At 50.7% G+C, this 19,229-nt stretch overlaps 1 protein-coding gene across 7 annotated transcripts in view; it reads left to right on the top strand.

The window, feature by feature from the left end:
- The window catches only part of LOC144802186 (uncharacterized), a 259,636-nt gene that overhangs the window by 102,300 nt on the left and 138,107 nt on the right, over positions 1–19,229 (top strand). For all 7 annotated transcript variants that reach the window (XM_078671796.1, XM_078671793.1, XM_078671794.1 and 4 more), the window contains exon 6: positions 11,082–11,274. In XM_078671796.1, coding sequence (XP_078527922.1) covers positions 11,082–11,274 — 193 coding nt within the window. The remainder of the gene's footprint in view (positions 1–11,081; positions 11,275–19,229) is intronic.

The raw sequence follows: 19,229 nt of genomic DNA, 5'->3' as shown, positions 1-19,229 counted from the left end.
ATCCTGAGTTTCGGTGCGACTGGTTCTGAGGCTGCTGGGCTTCCTGGCATCCTGCAACCTGCAGGTAAAATATGCAGCGTGGCATATGCGGGCTCTGCACTGGCACCTGAAGTTCCAGTTGACTCTACTTCAGGGGAATCTCTCTGACCTCGTCCAGTTATTAGAGGTAACTGCAAAAGACCTGCAGTGGTGACTTACAAACCACGCTTGTATCTGTGGCAGACCCCTCATCCTTCCCCTCCCAGAACTCATGGTGGTCGCAAATACTCCAGTCCTGGGTTAAGGTGGCCATCTGGGAGAGGTGGAGATCAGGGGACTCTGGTCTTCGGTGGAATCTCAACTTCACATCAGCCTGCTGGAGTTGAGAGCTATACGCTTGGCATTGAAAGCATTCCTCCCATCCATCAAAGAGGTTAGTTCAGGTTTTCACAGACAAAACCACTGCAATGTGGTACTGCAACAAATGGGTTCATGGACCCTGTTCCAGGAGGTTTTGTGCCTCTGGACATGGCTGGAACGTCAGGACATCTTCCTGGTTGTGCAGCACCTGGCAGGATCCCTAAATACCAGTGCGAATTAATTCAGCCAGCAATACCTCTCAGATCACCAGTGGCACCTTCACCCAAAGGTGGCCCAAAGCCTCTTCAGAGATTGGGGCACATCTAGGTTAGATCTCTTTTCCACTGTCAAGAATGCGCAATGTCGGCACTTTTGCATCCTCTTGTTTCCAAGGCGGCTCTTGCTCGGAGATGCATTTTGTCTAGAGTGGACTTCAGGTCTCCTGTGTGCTTCCCTGCCAATACCACTCCTACCCAGAGTTCTGAAGAAGAACAGAACTGACTGGACCCAAGTCATCGGGGTAGCTCCAGATTGGGTGAGTAGAGTATGGTATCCTGAACTCCTGAGCATGAGCAACTGTCCTCTGATCAGGCTGCCTCTTCCAGAAGATCTCCTGTCCCAGCAACAGGGCTGAGTTCTACACCTCCACCTTCATGGATGTAATATAATGTAACAGGCATTTATAAAGTACTCTGTTACTCTGGGGAGTGTCCTGGCACTGTGCACCCACAGTGGACAACAACTGGGCAACCTCACTAATAGTTTCGATTAAAAAGCCAAGTTTTCAGTTTCTTCCAAAACTGGGAGGTGGCTCATAAGCTCTGTAACTCCAGAGGGAGTTTGTTCCATTTTGAAGGTCTTAGGACAGAAAAGAACTTGCCTCCTGTCCTAGACCTTCTAATCCTTGAAGTTTTTGCCAGAAAAACGTTGGCAGAGCGCAGGCGACTGGGTAGAACATAACGCCGGTCCTAGCTCTAAGATAGACCGCACCAGACTGATGGAGAGCCCTATGTACTAACAGCAGGATCTAAAGGATTCTCTTCTCAAAGGCAGGCTGAGGCTGGGCTGCTGTGTTTTGGGCCACCTGCAATTTCCTAATCAGGCCGTCAAGCAGGCCCAAATACAGCGCATTACTGTAGTCAAGCCTAGATGCTAAGGCCTGAACTACATGTTTCCCTGCTGAAAGAGAGAGAAAGTACAAGAACCTTCGTAAGACCACCAGCAGACCAATGGATGGAGATTGAGCAGCAACAGCTGAGAGTTTTCGATCTGCCTCCCAAAGTATGTGACTTTATTTTGCCAGCCAGGTATTCCTCGAATGCATTAATCTCAGCCACTGGTAATTACTTGGGCTGCATCCAAGTCCTTTGTTATTTTGCACACTATGGCACCTCAGTTTGGACCCAGTTGTATGCAAATCAGCCTTGACCCTGATTCAAAGGGAACAGCCCAGCCAGAACTGCCAAGCCAGGTCCTCCCTCAACTTGAACACAAGCAACCTTCGCCCTAGTTCGACATAATTCAAACATTCCCTCCAGCAGTTCCCACTAAGACAGCATGGTGCAAGTCGATCAGCCAGCATTATTGTTCATTCAGTGGCAATGCCATAGCTGTAAAAAAACACTAATGTAAGCTAAACCGTGAATGACCTCTGTAAACAATTCAGGAAACCTAAATCAGCAATAATTAGTAAGAAACTTGACCAGCGTGTATCCAATCATTTCAATATCGTGGATTATTTGCTATGAGATCTGAAGATTTTCCACAATGACAGAGGGCCCTATTTAGGTTTTTACTCAGTCACAATTGTGACGGATATCTTGTCTGCCAAAATATAGATCCCATAATATCCTATGAGATTATTATTTTTCTGGCAGACGGGATATCAGCCACCGTTGTGACTGAGTAACCCGTTTGCCAAAATCTAAATCAGCCCCTGTGTCCTTTGGGATTTGAAACAGGGAATGCATGAACTAAGATCACACCCTAGGCCCGGCTGCACCACACCAGGATTTTTGGCTACATCCTGCAGCCAAATTCATAACGGGAAAAAATAAAACAATAACTTGCTCTGTACAACATTGAAAATGTATTCAATAGAATTGTCTCAAAGATCAGTACTGTATTCCATATCTTTTTGCAAGATGTTTGATACATTTGTATATATTCTGCATTGCACATAAAGAAAATAAGTTTTCTGCAAATGGAGAAATCATTTAAATCGGAGTTAAAAACACATATACAAAAAGCAAGCATTTATTACCCATCATCCTTTGTGTGTTGTGCAAAGGAGTTTTACGTGAGTACGGTGTATTGTGACCTGCTCATTGTGTAAAGATTTATAGTACTGGAGGTCCATTGTTTTACATTTTTAATACAGTCCCAGGCTTTAGTACTAGAGTTTGGGTATCTTAGTTACACATACTCCCTTTTCCATCCTTTAATCATATAAACAGTAGACTGAAGTGCTCCCCAAAAAGGTGCAGTAAACCATTATTAATCTCATATGTCTAGTGGCATAAGTCCTCAAAAATGGCTTGGTATTACTCTCCTGTGTAAGATCTTAACTTGATTCAACCTTGCTAACTGTTCACAGGGTCTCTTTAGGACTTGGACTTGTGGGCAGAGCCTTAAACAAGATCATAGAATAAGTTATGAGTGCTGATTCATATAAAGAAGTCACATGACTGAAGTAAGTAGTTTGCATTACTAATGCACATATTTATACTTTGAAGCCTGTTTTCCAAATCAGCAATATGTATAAATATATTTAAATAAAATCAATTCTTACCATCAGTTTTGCATGACAAAATAAATGCAGCGATGTAATACAGCGCGTTGTAAAGGACACCATGTTGTATTCCATGAGCTGTAAAGTACAGGTGGTAAAGGCATGGCTACTAATGACTAATGTCCATGCTTAGCAAATCCTTGGGATAGCATCTGGCTCTCTGGGGCCACAGCCGGCAAGAACACTGCCTTTGTGTGCTCACTGGGGTTTGCGTGGCGGACGTGGCTTTTGGATTTGCACTGAGCTACACCTTAAGTTTGTTCCACCTTTTCCCAGACGCCACAGGGCGCTGAATGCACCTTTTCCCTTGTAACCTAAGAACCAGCTTGAAAACTGGAACCTGGCCCATGAACCGCTTCTGAAACTTGCCATATTATGCATTTTGGTTTGAAGAAGATTTTTATAGTTTGTAAATCTCATGCTTTAACTTTTGAGGGGAGAACGTTTGAACCCTCTGTGTTGAATACTAGTTCTGTAGTAGGGGATCTCTGTGTATAGTCATAATCTAGTGAATAGTCCCGCCCATGTGCGTGGACCCCGGAGCAATCAAAAATAATCTCTTACAGTGTCAAAAAATGCAGAAAATGCATAGACACTTAAGAGAGAATTTAAAGACAGATAATGCAGCCAAAAAGGCTACACTGTCCAGTACTTCAACTAGAAATTCCACCATAAAATCCACAAAACAGCAAAGCCTGTACAGATTTCCCTTGCTTAACAGCAAAATCCCTCAGGAATGATAGAGAGAAGAACCTGGACAGACAAGCCCCATAGGCTGCCATTATGTGGCTTAATTAGGATACTGTGCCTTTAAGGAACCTTCCAGAACCTTCTCTCAGTATCCCAGAATGCATAGCAGGTCCAACTTAGCCTCAGTTCTTTTTTCCGGCTCCTGCAAGCAGGACCCTGGAGCATTGAGCTCTCCCTTTTCAAGGGTTTTTGTTAGTGTTTTACACTAATTTCGATTTTTGGTACTTTTAAAGTACTTTGGTGACTTTCTTTCTGTGTTTCTGCACTCTTTTTTGTCCATAATGCCTGCATTATTCGACAAATGCCCTGAGTGCTCAAGGAAGAAGGCCAAGTCAGACTCCCATGAGGTCTGTATTCTCTGCCTTCCCTCTTCCCACATTCCTGAGGATTGTGTGATCTGCAGAAGCTTCTCTGGAAGGACCCTGAAGGAGAGGAAGAAGATCAGGCTTCAGGGACTTGAAGAGAGAAGGTTGAAGGCACGAGGTGGGTCAGGAGGGGCTCCTTCTACCCATGCTGAGGCCTCTGGGGGGCTCCCCAGGGGCAGGAAGACCAGCCCTCGCCCAAGATCTCCGTCTGGGTCAGTTGCGCTGACCACGACGTCGAGGGGACGGTCGACGGCCAGTTCCAGGTCTCCCTAGGGCTCTGGGTCGAGAAAACGTCGCCCGTCGACGTCGAGGAACGTGTTCCGGCCGCCGTCGAAGCCGGTGTCGATATCCTCGTCGTCGCTGTCGGCGTCGAGTGGTCGACATCGGAGGGCCCGGCGTCGGCGCTCGCCGTCGAGGCGACACCGCCGTTCGCCGTCGAGGACATCGTCGTCGAGGTCGCCGTCGAGACGGAAGGCGTCTCCGGCGCCGAAGAGGTCGACGTCGAGGCATTCCAAAAGACCGACGTCGAGACGGTCAAGGAGATCGACGTCGAGAAGGTCAGAGAGGTCGACGTCGAGAAGGTCCAAAGGGTCGACGTCGAAGCGATCCAAGAAGTCGACGTCGAGACCGGCGAAGAGGTCGAGGTCGCCGTCAAGGCACCATCGCCCGTCGTCGAGGTTTCGTGGCTCGTCGATCTGGTCGGGGTCGACGTCGAGACGGAGACACGGTTCGACGTCGAGAAGTGTGATTCGGTCGACGCCGAAGGACCGTTCGACGTCGAGGGGACATCGGTCGTCGTCTGGGCACCGGTCTTCAGCGTCTGGAGGTCCTAAGGACAGGCCCAGGACTGTGGGGGGCTCCCCACGCTCCGGAAGAGATGGTGGCTCGCCGGGAACGGCGCATTCCGGGGTGGATACTCCGATGAAGCCTTCTACACCTCCTTCGCGGCCTGCTGTGCCGAAGGGTCCGCCTCCGAAGGCCCCGACCCCACCTCCGAAGCCGGCTCCGCAGACCCCGCGTCCGGTTACTCCTCCACCCCCGGTCCCGCCGAGGGCGGTGTCGATGCCTAAGTTTCCGACGCCTCCGAAGAAGACTCCTAAGAAGCCTAGGACTCCTGACCCTGGGAGGCCGAAGGAGCGTCCGAGGCCCAAGAGGTCGAGGTCTCGCTCGGGGAGACGGGACAGATCGAGGAGTGGGCATGGATCTTCCTCACGATCCAGGCGTCACCACAAGAGACGTCGGTCCAGGTCACGTTCTCCCTCTGGGACCCGTTCCTACTCGCCCACGCTGTCCGATTCGCCGGAGACTAGGGTGTCTCCGATAGACGATATAAGCACATTTCAGGAGGTTCTCCTGCGTGGAGCGGCGAAGTTGGGCATCAAGGTTGAAGCACCTACGGCTTCTACCTCGGTGATATTTGAGACATTACACAAAAGGCACTTGTCTCGCCCCCTGTTACCTCTGGTGCCGGGGCTCCTTGAGCCCGCCGAACAGCTATTCCTGACGCCGGCAACGGTGAAGTCTGTACCTTCCAGGATCCTAAAAAAGTACAGGGCTCCGGACTCAGACCCAGCCTTCTTGAGGAAGGACCCGGTACCGGATTCGGTCATCGTGACTGCTGCACGAAAGCTTCATGCCACCTCCCCTGCGTCCACGGTGCCTCCGGACAAGGAGAGCCGCTGGATCGATTCTGCTGGTCGTAAGGCGTGTGGGACATCCGCCTCGTCAATGAAGGCCGCCAGTGACTCGGCTTTGCTGGGACGTTACGACCGGTCCCTGTGGGACTCGATGGAGCAGTTCGCAGACCTTGTCCCTCGAGACCGCAAGGAGGACTTTGTGGAGATCGTCCAGGAGGGGATGCTGGTCTCTAATCAGGCCATCGGCGCCGCAGCGGACATATCATTACTGTCCGCGCACGGATATTGCCACGGGATTCACCAGAGACGCCACGCTTGGCTCAGGTTGACGTCATTGAAACCGGAAGCACAGCAACGCGTGGCGAATCTCCCGTTTTCCGGAGATACCCTCTTCGGGAAACACGCGGATGATGAGATGGCCAGGATGAAGGCCGAGGCGGAGACCCTGACGGCAGTGGGCTTGGAGAAGCCCAAGGAAAAGAAACCCTTCCGACAGTACCAACGTCGGTTTGGGTCGCAGGGTCGTGGAAGGGGGCAGTCTGCTGGACAACATCAACAGCAGCAGCAGCAGCAGCAGTACAGGCGGCCCTTCCAGAAGCGACAGGGTGGTAGAGGTCGTCAACAGTCCTCTACCGCGACCAAGGGCCCGGCCGGGTCCCGTCCCTGAGCTGTTACTTCCCCCTCGTCCGTTACCCGCTCCGGTGGGGGGAAGCGTTCAATTTTTTCTGGCAGAGTGGAGAAAAATTACTCAGGACAAGTGGGTGCTGAATATTGTTTGCAATGGATACAGTCTACGTTTCACCAGCCCTCCTCCATCGATTCCTCCCGTCAGCTCGCAGTATCAACTGCGCGAGCTTCAGGCGGAGGCGGACGTTCTGCTAAGGAAAAGGGCGATCGAAGACGTACCTCTGTCTCAAAGAGGAAGAGGTCTGTACTCTCGGTTCTTTCTTGTCCGCAAGAAGGACAGAAACGAGTTCAGGCCCATTCTGGATTTGCGGCAGGCAAACAAGTGGATTCGCAGAGAAAAGTTTCGCATGCTGTCGTTGCATCAGATCTACCCTCAGCTGCAACGAGGAGACTGGATGTGTGCCATAGATCTACAGGACGCATACTTCCACGTGCCCATTGCATGCAAACACAGGAAATTTCTGCGCTTTCAAGTCGGCACCAATCACTATCAATACACGGTGCTACCCTTCGGACTGAAGTCTGCACCCAGGACATTCTCAAAATGTATGGCAGTGGTAGCGGCACACCTGAGGAAGAACAAGGTGTTTGTCTACCCGTACCTGGACGATTGGTTGATCAAAGCCTCCTCCTTCTCGGAAGCTCAAGCACACTTCCAGAAGACGTGCGTTCTCTTGAACAAGCTGGGGTTGCACATCAACATGTCCAAGTCGGTCCCGATTCCGGTACAGTGCATCCAGTACTTGGGGGCCTCCATCAATACGCTGTCAGCAAGCGTGTCTCCTTCGGAAGAGCGACGTTTATCACTCGTTCGGAAGGCTCAGGCTCTCATGAAAACTCCGTCTACGACTGTGAGGACGGTGTCTTCTCTACTGGGATCGATGGCCTCTTGCATCTTTCTCACTCCTCACGCACGGCTACAGATGAGACCTCTGCAGGAGTGCTTGGAGGATCAGTGGGACCAGAGGAGAGGTTCTTGGGACGACAGGATACGACTGTCTCTACATGCTCTTCAGTCTCTAAAGTGGTGGTGCTCGAAGGAGAATCTCCTCAGAGGCGTTCCCTTCCACAAGGACGTTCCCACACAGACCATCGTGACGGATGCGTCTCTCCAAGGTTAGGGGGCGCATTCCGGAGACCTGCAAATTCAAGGGACGTGGTCCCCGACGGAGTCCACGTACCACATCAATTTCCTGGAACTGAGAGCTGTTCACTTGGCACTGAAGGCCTTTCATCCGTCCTTTCAGACCAACTCTCTGCTTGTTCAGACGGACAACACGACAACGATGTATTACCTCAACAAGCAGGGGGGCTCGAGATCGCGCACTCTGTCGCAGGAGGCGCAGGCGATCTGGCACTGGCTTCTGGCTCGAGGACTGTCGATAACGGCCACCCATCTGCCAGGTGTGCAGAATGTTCAGGCAGACGAACTGAGCAGAATCGTGCAGGAAAACCACGAATGGGTCATAAACGACGAAGTACTAGGAGAAGTCTTCGCAAGGTGGGGAACTCCAGACGTAGATCTGTTTGCCACCGCCGAAAACAGCAAATGCAGAGGCTTCGCCTCCAGGTACTACCAGCCGGGGACGCTGGGGAACGCGTTATGGATCAACTGGTCGAACAGCTTTCTGTACGCTTTTCCACCAATTCCCCTGATTCCGGCGGTTCTCATCAAGCTGTCTCAATCCAGGGCGAGAATGATTCTGATTGCCCCGGAATGGCCCAGACAGTGGTGGTTCACGGACCTGCTTCACCGATCTCTCCTTCCTCACATGAAGCTGCCGTGCAGGCCGGACCTTCTCACAAAGTTCGGGGGGCGGATGGTGCACCCCAACCTCTCGTCTTTGAGTTTGGCGGCATGGCTCCTGAAATAGTGCAATATGGCCATCTGAATCTCCCAGAGGATTGTATGGACATACTGAAGGAGGCTAAGCGACCTTCCACTAGGACTTCCTATGCTTACAAGTGGAAGAGGTTTTGCATCTGGTGCAAGTCTAAGAACTATGACCCTACGTCATGCAAGGAAGATGTCATCCTTCCATATCTGCTTCATCTGGCGCAGTCGGGCCTTAATGTCCATTCCATTAAGGTTCATCTGGCTGCTTTGACTGCCTACAGGAAAGGCCCTTCACAGACTTCCTTTTTCCAGATCCCTGTGATCAAAGATTTTTTGGAAGGCTTGAAGAAAGTGTTCCCTCCTGTCAGGCTTCCTTCGCCTTCATGGGACTTGAATGTGGTGCTGTCCGGATTGATGAAGGAGCCTTTTGAACCCATTCATAAGGCTTCGTTGCAGCACCTGTCCTGGAAGGCGGCGTTCCTCGTGGCCATTACATCGGCCCGCAGGGTGAGTGAGATTCAGGCATTGTGTTGCCAAGAACCTTATACTGTATTTCATAATGCTAAAGTTGTTATGCGTACTCACCCTAAGTTTCTTCCCAAGGTTGTTTCTGATTTTCATATCAATCAGACTATCACTTTGCCTACGTTCTTTCAGAATCCTTCATCTCCGGCGGAAAGGTCTTTACATTCCCTGGATGTGCGGAGGGTGCTGAAGTTTTATCTTGATAAGACTAAAGATATTCGTAGGTCAGACCAATTGTTCATCAATTATGGCTCAGTCAGGACGGGTCTTGCTACCTCTAAACAGTCCATCTCTAGGTGGATTGTGTCCTGCATTCAGTTGTGTTACTGCAAAGCTAATAAGACCTTAGGGGGCAAACCTAAGGCTCATTCCACCAGGGGCAAGGCTGCTACGACAGCTATGCTCCGTAATGTTCCCATTGCAGAGATCTGCAAGGCGGCCACTTGGAAGTCGGTCCATACCTTTGCTAAGCATTACTGCCTGGACACTGATGCCAGGGCAGACGCTCAGGTTGGGCAGGCTTCGCTGCGGAATCTGTTCGCACAGTAGTGGCGTTATTTTATTCTCCACCGCCGCTTGGTGTGGGGATGGGCTTGCCATTCTATTCACTAGATTATGACTATACACAGAGATCCCCTACTACAGAAGGAGTAGTTTCTGTCCTGTAACTCCAGTTCTGTAGTAGGGGTATCTCTGTTATAGTCATAAGCGCCCTCCCGCCTCCCCGGTGGAGTGTTGTTCATGATCATAATGCTACAGGTCTGGCGTTTTCTGCGCCTTCAAAAAGAACTGAGGCTAAGTTGGACCTGCTATGCATTCTGGGATACTGAGAGAAGGTTCTGGAAGGTTCCTTAAAGGCACAGTATCCTAATTAAGCCACATAATGGCAGCCTATGGGGCTTGTCTGTCCAGGTTCTTCTCTCTATCATTCCTGAGGGATTTTGCTGTTAAGCAAGGGAAATCTGTACAGGCTTTGCTGTTTTGTGGATTTTATGGTGGAATTTCTAGTTGAAGTACTGGACAGTGTAGCCTTTTTGGCTGCATTATCTGTCTTTAAATTCTCTCTTAAGTGTCTATGCATTTTCTGCATTTTTTGACACTGTAAGAGATTATTTTTGATTGCTCCGGGGTCCACGCACATGGGCGGGACTATTCACTAGATTATGACTATAACAGAGATACCCCTACTACAGAACTGGAGTTACAGGACAGAAACTACTCCTTCCACCTGGGGTAAGGGTTTGCGTCCAGTGCCCACACATACCCTTCAAGCTGTTTTTCCCTCCCTGCAACATTGGCTTTCAAAATGCAGTTCACTGATTGTTCACATTATTCAAATAGACCAGACAAAAGATTTAAGGCTTCACCAACCACTCTGCATTTCTCAGTTTACTGACCTTGCCAAGTGGTTTTTTGAACCACAAAGCCCACAAGCTTTTCACGAGCCAAGATTAGGCTCGATTCACCACAAAATCTTCTTTTTACTTTAAATATGTATACTTTACTTAGCAGATGGGCTGCAGAAACACACACAGCCCACATGAAGAGGAAGAAAGCTGATTCAGTGTTAATTCTAAACGTGTCAGGTCCTCATTGTGAATGTTAGAAAATACATGTGTACTGAGAGCTGTCCATGAAAACCTTCATCCTAGATGACAAGACACCAGGACTCAGAGAAAAACACACTGGAGAGGAAGTAGAGAGCAACATACTGAAAACAAAATGGAGCTGATAATCCAACACTTAGAGCCATAAAGAAAGAGATCAAATGTGGCAGAAAGAGATACTTTCATAGAGAGATGGTATTTAAATTATAGACTACCAGAGCCACAGAAAATCTCAATGGTCCAGAGCCACAAAAGAAGGACTGCCAATCAGCTTGTTTCTCTGACAGTCAGCCAAATGCTGAGAAAGGAGACTGAGACAGACATAAAGAGAAACATTATAAAAGAGAGACTGGGAGATAGTCACCGAAACACTGAACAAGCCATTAAGAGAAACAGAGAAGACACAGCGAGCTTAGGAAAGCCACACACTGACAGACTCTGACATGCATAGAACATTGTAGCCACTCGCACATCGTTAGTTATGTTCCTTGCTTATTGTAACAGCAATTTTTTTTCTTTTCTCTCTTTGTTGTCGGGTCACAGAGGAGGTGCAGCGGTTGCAGAACACCACCCGTAGTACCTCGGACGTTGTGCTCGAAAGGAGGATGGAGGACTTGAGGAGAGAGCTCTCTAGTGAGTTGCGCCACCTACGGGAGCAGGTCCTAGAGATTCCGGATCGAGGAACGACTCTGGGGCAGCCGTCTGTCCTCAACCTGATGGAAGAGATTAACGAGAGGTGAGTGCTGGAGTATTCTAAATACACATTTCTTTAGCTTTGAGATGCTTACAAAGGAGACTAAGGCTGTAAATCAGTGATTCTTAAAGTATGGCCCGGGGGCTGCATGCAGCCCTCCTGACCTTTACATGCGGCCCTCCTGACCTTTACATGCGGCCCTCCTGACCTTTACATGCAGCCCTCCTGACCTTTACATGCGGCCCTCCTGGCCTTTACATGCAGCCCTCCTGACCTTTACATGCGGCCCTCCTGATCTTTTACATGCGGCCCTCCTGGTTCGAGGCATGTGGGCTGCTGAATTCATATCTATAGCATAGATCGCCGCCTAGTGTTGGGTCCGGACGATTGCACATTGTTGTCCTGGAAGAGTCTTCGAAGTATCACGAGATAGGTGGCTCCTCCCCTGGACTACAGTGCGCATGGGCATCGACTCCATCCCCAGATTGTTTTTTTCGCCATTGGGTTCGGATGTATATTCGACATCTCCAGTTCGGAATCGAACTGGACTTTTCCTTAGGCCCGAAGGCCTTTCCTATAGCGTCGGTATAGTTTTGCGTTCGGTACCCAGCTCTGTTCCGGCTCGCTTCCCGAGTCGGACGTCCAGAGGAGTCGCGTGACTCTTCGGTGCTCGAGGCCCGGTCGACGCAGCAAGACTTTCGACGTCACATCATGGAACGGAGTCCGTTCAAGAAATGTCCCGTATGCGGATCTAAGTACCCACACATCGACGTCCACCCCGTGTGCAACAAGTGCCTGTCGCCGGACCACGACGAAGCCAACTGTATGGCTTGTTCCAGGTTTCGATCAAAGAAGACGATTCGACTTCGGCGTGCCAGGAGGCCCGGCAGTCGGCCCCGGCACCAGTGGACATCTTCGACAGAGAAGAAGCAGACGAACAGGAAGTTCGTATGCAGATTTCACCTCCGGCGGAGGAACTCGACTACGAATACGACGAGAACGTCGAAGTGGTCGAGGAAGAAGTCGTCGACGAGGTAGGAGATGACAATGAGGCCTACGGGGCCACAGAAGATAGCTCATGTGAAGAGCTGAGCCCCGAACGAACAATTACTAAGGCTCAGGTCGAGGGATCGCCACACGGCCTTACCCAAGACCTTCCTCCCCAATCCACGGCCTCGCCTGCGGGCCCGGCTACGGATACTTCTACGGAGCCTACCTTGGTAAAATCGAAACCGAAACCTTCGGTGTCGACGAAAACGAAACCAATAGAGACGCCGTCGAAACAGAAGACGTCTGTCCCTCCGGCCGCCTCCTCGTCTTCCGATACGTCGGGGCAGCCGAAACCGAAGAAGGCCGTCGACCCGGGGAAGTCGACCAGGGGTGCCGAGCCAAAGTCGGTCAAGAGCGTCGAGCCGAAGTCGGCCAAAGGCGTCGATCCGAAGGCTGGGGCCCCGCATCCGGTTCTCAAGTCCACCGACAAGTCAACGTCGGCGCCGACGGCCGTCGGCGGGGAAGGACGCACTGTGCCGCAGAGGGCTGATCCTGTGCCTCGGCTGGATGAGAACAAGGCATCGACGCTCGAGTCTTCACTCGCTGGTGGACCGAAGAAATCTGTCGGGTCGACGAAGCCGTCCGCTTCCTTTACGAAGCAGGTGTTGGACTCTCTACAGCGCATCAGGAGCAAGGCTTCCGCGGCCGCACCGAAGGATGCTTCCACACCGAAGCCGGCTGCTGCAACGCCAAAGTCTTCGGCGCCACTCCTATTTACGTTGCCGCCAAAGGTAGCACCAAAGGCCTTCGCACCACGGTCGGTAACCGAAGCGCCCGTCCACGGGTCTACGGCGTCGAAGCCTTCTCAGCCGCTTTGGAGCTCTAAACCTCGACAACCCTCGGTTGAGGAGCAGTCGGAGTATTTTATCGACGCCGACACCGGGAAGCTAACCCTCTACAAAAGGAAGATCACGGCAACTCAGCCTTTGGCATCCTACACATTTCTTTTGAAGCGCAAAAAGCCTGCTGTGGACTCCCCTGTTCTGGTGGAGCCTCTTGCTCCACGGACTCCACAAGTGGCTACACCCTCACCCACCTATTCAGATGTAGAGGGTGGAGATGTTGAGGACGAGGAGTATAACTTTCCTGCCAACACTGATCCTGAGGATCAACAAGACTCATGGGCAGATGCAGGTGACCCAGTGGATCAGCATACTGCACAGGACCCTCAGGTCTACAATGTCAAGCCCTCTCCTACTGAGGATTCAGCTGCAGTTAATGCTCTAATTGAGAGGGCGGCTAAGAACCACGACGTGGAGCTCCACGCTGACCCTATCGAAGTGGACTTCCTATTTAATACCTTTTCAACAGCAGAGAAGACTGTCAAAACTCTCCCCATGCTGAAAGGGGTTCTGAAACATGCTGCAGACATTTTTAAGGAACCCACACGAGCCAGGGTGATCAACCCTAGGATTGAAAAAAAATATAAACCGGCACCTGGCGACCCTACCTACATCAAGGGCCAGTTGCCATTGGACTCTCTGGTAGTTTCTAATGCCCGGAAGAGGGCGAACTCCCAGACCACTGGTGATGCTCCTCCCCCCGACAAGGAATATAAAGTGCTGGAGGCATCAGGGAAGAGGGTGGCGGCTCAAGCAGCCAATATCTGGCGTATTTCTAACACTCAAGCACTCCTAGCCAGATATGACAGGGCGCACTATGACACGCTAGAGACCCTGTTACAACATCTTCCAGACCAGTATAAGGAGGCAGCTGAGATGCTTATTCAGGAAGGGAAGCTTATCTCCAACGCTTCTATTAAATGTGCACTGGACGTGGCAGACACCGCGGCCAGAGCCATTAACACCAGTGTCATGTTGAGACGTCAGGCCTGGCTCAGGATCTCCGGTTTCAAGCCGGAGATACAAACCACCATCCTCAATCAGCCAGTAAACCCAGATAGGTTATTTGGTCCAGAGGTGGATACCACCTTAGAGAAAATCAAGAAGGATACCGACACTGCGAAGTCCATGGGGGCTCTACAGTCCCAGCAGTTTCGGGGCAGCACTTTTCGTCGCTCAGGCAATAGAGGTGTTTCCAGAGGCCAGATGTCCCAGCAAACGCAATACAATAAGGGTGGGGCACAGTCCTCTTACACCAAGCAGAGTAGAGGCGGCTATCGGGGCAACAGCGCCAAGGGCAGAGGTCGCGGAAACAACAACTCCTGCTCCTCCGCCACCAACAAACAGTGACGCCCTGTCACTGCCCCCAGACCATACTACACCTGTCGGGGGGAGACTCCAGCAGTTCCTGCCAGTCTGGAAATCCATCACCACAGACAGGTGGGTCAGGAAACTTATCCGGTTCGGTTATTGTCTGGAGTTAACTTCCACTCCACCCAACATGCCACCAAAACACCGTCCTATGTCCACAGAGCATTTGCACTTATTGCAGCAGGAGGTACTCGTCATGCTGCAAAAAGGGGCAATCGAGCTCGTGCCGGTGGAGGAAGAAGGCACGGGAGTGTACTCCCTGTACTTCTTAATCCCAAAGAAGGACGGGTCCCTCAAGCCCATACTGGACCTCAGGCCCCTAAATCAGTACATTCTATCAGAACACTTTCATATGCTCACTCTGCAGCAGGTTCTCCCCTTGCTCAATCAGGGAGACTTCCTCGCAACCTTGGATCTCAAAGATGCCTATTTCCACATTCCACTGCATCCATCACACAGAAAATACCTCAGGCTCACCATTCAGGGTCGGCATTATCAGTTCAAGGTCCTCCCTTTCGGGGTGACCACTGCGCCCAGGGTGTTCACGAAATGCCTTGCGACGGTGGCGGCGCACCTCAGGAGGCAGAACGTTCACGTTTACCCTTATCTGGACGACTGGCTTGTCCAAGCAAGGTCGGCCCAGCAGTGCGCCACCGACATGTCCCACACCATTCACCTTATTCACGATCTGGGATTCTCACTAAATTACCCGAAGTCGCACCTTCAGCCAGCCCATGTGCGGCAGTACCTGGGCGCGACTATAAATACTCTGGCGGCCACAGCTCAGCCAAATCCTGTGAGGGTCAACAGCATTCAGTCACTGATCCAACGGTTCAGACCGCAACACTCGCTCCCAGCAAGAGTGTTCATGCAGTTGATAGACATGATGGCCTCCTGCATCTTCATAGTCCCGCACGCGAGGCTACATATACGACCTAGTGTTGGTGACCGGTCGGGCATACAACTCTCTGCATTGGTGGACTCCACACAACCTTTGCAAGGGCCGACCGTTCCAAGAGCCTGTGCCGCAGATTATCCTGACGACGGACGCATCTCTCCAGGGATGGGGAGCTCATGTACTCCACTACATGGTGCAGGGACTATGGACAACACAGCAAAAGAAGATGCACATCAACTACCTAGAACTCATGGCAATCTTCATGGCATTGAAGTCTTTCAAAGTACGTCTGTGCAACAAAGTCGTGTTGATCCGGACGGACAACATGACGGCCATGTACTACATTCAAAAGCACGGAGGAACACACTCTCCACAGTTGTCTCATCTGGCTCAGAGCATGTGGAAGTGGGCCATTCAGAGGAACATCTTCCTCATGGCGGAACACCTCCCGGGCAAGGACAATCAGATGGCGGATCTGCTCAGCAGATACAGCCACCAAATGCACGAGTGGGAGATACACCCATCAGTACTCCGCCCGTACTTCCAGCAGTGGGGTCATCCGGAGATAGACCTGTTTGCCACAAGGGAAAACGCAAAATGCCAAAGCTTTGCCGCCAGGTTCCCTCACCCACAGTCGCAGGGCAATGCGATATGGATGAACTGGTCAGGCAGATTTGCGTACGCTTTTCCCTCAGCACCTCTCATACCGCTGGTGGCACGAAAGCTAAAGCAACACTCAATGACACTCATCCTGGTTGCTCCAACGTGGGCATGCCAACCATGGTACACCACGTTTCTAGACCTATCTGTGGTACCGCATCAAAGGCTGCGCCTCACACCCAGGCTTTTGACGCAGAACCGTGGCGACATTCATCATCCATATCCGCAACAGCTCAACCTGGCGATCTGGCTCCTGAAGTCTTAGAGTTTGGCTACCTTGACTTGCCTTCTGAATGCATGGATATCATACGAGAGGCAAGAAAGCCCACCACCAGAGCTTGCTATGCAGCAAAATGGAAGCGGTTTGTCATTTACTGTACTGAACACAACATCAACCCGCTAGATGCCTCCACTCCCAACATCATCTGTTATTTGTTACATCTTTACAAATGCAATCTAGCATATGCTTCCATCAGGATACACTTATCCGCCATAGCGGCTTATCTCCAAAACAGGCAGCATCTCTCCGTTTTCAGGGTGCCTGCCATTAAAGCCTTCCTAGAAGGCCTGAAGCGGGTCATCCCTCCCAGGACCCCGCCAGCTCCTGTATGGAACCTCAATGTGGTCCTCACCAGGTTGATGGGCCCACCTTTTGAGCCTCTACATTCATGTGAGATTCAGTTCTTAACGTGGAAAGTGGCTTTTCTCATCGCCATTACGTCTCTACGGCGTGTTAGTGAGCTACAGGCGCTCACTGTTCAAGAGCCATTCATTCAAATTCACTCCAACAGGGTGGTGCTGCGCACTAACCCTAAATTTCTTCCTAAAGTGGTTTCGCAGTTCCATGTCAATCAGACCATTGAACTGCCCGCATTCTTTCAAAACCCACAGACAGTAGCCGAAAGAATGCTCCACACTCTTGACGTCAAACGAGCTTTGATGTACTACATCAATAGGACCAAAGAATTTAGGAAGACACAACAACTCTTTGTTGCCTTTTCAGCCTAGCACAAAGGCAACCCCATTTCCAAAGCAGGTATAGCCAGGTGGATCGTTAAGTGTATTCAGATTTGCTATCACAAGGCTAAACGCACTTTAAAGGTCCCCCCCCCCCAGAGCCCACTCCACCCGCAAGTTGGGGGCCTCCATGGCTTTCCTTGGTAATATCCCTTTGGAAGATATTTTTAGAGCAGCCACATGGTCTACACCACACACATTTACTAAACACTACTGTGTAGATGTGCACTCCAAGCAGCTGTAGGGCAGGCTGTTCTTAAGACACTTTTTCAAACGTCTGCAGCTGGCACAGGCGGCCGCCGTTAATGGAGGGACTGCTATTTATTCTATGCTCTAGATATGAATTCAGTAGCCCACATGCCTCGAACTGAATATGCTACTTACCAGTATGCATCTGTTCTTGGCATGTAGGGCTGCTGACATTCATATCGCCCGCCCTCCTCCCCGGCGCCTGTAGCGGCTGCAGAATTTACACTTACTCTTAGCATGGTCATCGCTCACACTGTTACACTCCATCTTCGCCACAATGGCTAAAAACAATCTGGGGATGGAGTCGATGCCCATGCGCACTGTAGTCCAGGGGAGGAGCCACCTATCTCGTGATACTTCGAAGACTCTTCCAGGACAACAATGTGCAATCATCCGGACCCAACACTAGGCGGCGATCTATGCTATAGATATGAATGTCAGCAGTCCTACATGACAAGAACAGATGCATACTGGTAAGTAGCATATTCAATCTTTTACATGCGGCCCTCCTGACCTTTTACATGCGGCCCTCCTGACCTTTTACATGCGGCCCTCCTGACCTTTACTTGCGGCCCTCCTGACCTTTACTTGCGGCCCTCCTGACCTTTACTTGCGGCCTCCTGACCTTTTACATGCGGCCCTCCTGACCTTTTACATGCGACCCTCCTGACCTTTTACATGCGACCCTCCTGACCTTTTAGATGCGACCCTCCTGACCTTTACACGCAGCCCTCCTGACTTTTACACGCAGCCCTCCCAACCTTTACACGCAGCCCTCCTGACCTTTACACGCAGCCCTCCTGACCTTTACACGCAGCCCTCCTGACCTTTACACGCAGCCCTCCTGACCTTTACACGCAGCCCTCCTGACCTTTACACGCAGCCCTCCTGACCTTTACACGCAGCCCTCCTGACCTTTTACGAGCAGCCCTCCTGACCTTTTACAAGCAGCCCTCCTGACCTTTTACAAGCAGCCCTCCTGACCTTTTACAAGCAGCCCTCCTAACCTTTTACAAGCAGCCCTCCTGGCCTTTTACAAACAGCCCTCCTGACCTTTTACACGCGGCCTTCTTTACTTTTACACTTGACCCTCCTGGTTTTCACAGGCAGCCCTCCCGGCTTTTACAGGCGGCCCTCCTGACCTTTACACGCGGCCCTCCTGACCTTTACATGCGGCCCTCTGGTCAACAGCAGCAGTGGGTTATAAGTGTCTGCAAAATTCGAAAAGTGTATCTCATGAACATGCAGAATCTTTCCCCTTAGTAAATCCGATCACTGCTTTGAGAAGTACTTTTTTTTAAGTGATAGTTTTCAAACATGAATTTAGAAACATTCATGCTTCCCCACCTCCCTGGTAACTTTGCCAATAGAGAACTAATAGGCAACTCAGTTGTTGTGTGCACCCTTTGGGTGGCTGTGGTTGCTATCATGCATTGAGCAATAATATAGTTTCATTAAATGAAACCTAGGAGAAATTATTTTTACAGTGCACATTCTGAAGTCATGTATCTCGAGGTCCTCTTATATATGAAAATGAAGGTGAAGTAAAACAAAACAATTTTTCAGGATACCTCAATTTTTCATCAAGCGGTGAAGCCAGAATTGTTCCCGGGTTTTCTTTTTCCACATTGTGCAAATCAATTCAGCCAAGAGATGTACATGCTTCGCTTCCCCACACTCACCTTACACCACCCCCTCCAAACCACCACCTGACCACTCCCTGCTGGTATCTGTGTGGCCCTCGGTCACACGAGCAACCAAACTTTTGGCCCCTAGGAAAATGTTTGCGAGTCCCCGTGCTGTAAAGCATTAAGTGTGTTTTACTCAAGCCCTTCTCAATTTCACTATAGGGAAACAAGCAACATGCCAGATGTTAAGGATCGCAGGGATCCTGATTGAAGATAAAGGCT

Source organism: Lissotriton helveticus, chromosome 1_2 (genome assembly GCF_964261635.1).
Source record: "Lissotriton helveticus chromosome 1_2, aLisHel1.1, whole genome shotgun sequence".
NCBI classification, from domain to species: Eukaryota; Metazoa; Chordata; class Amphibia; order Caudata; family Salamandridae; genus Lissotriton; species Lissotriton helveticus.
Note: the sequence above shows the minus strand (reverse complement) of the source record. Positions and strands in the feature narration are given on the sequence as shown.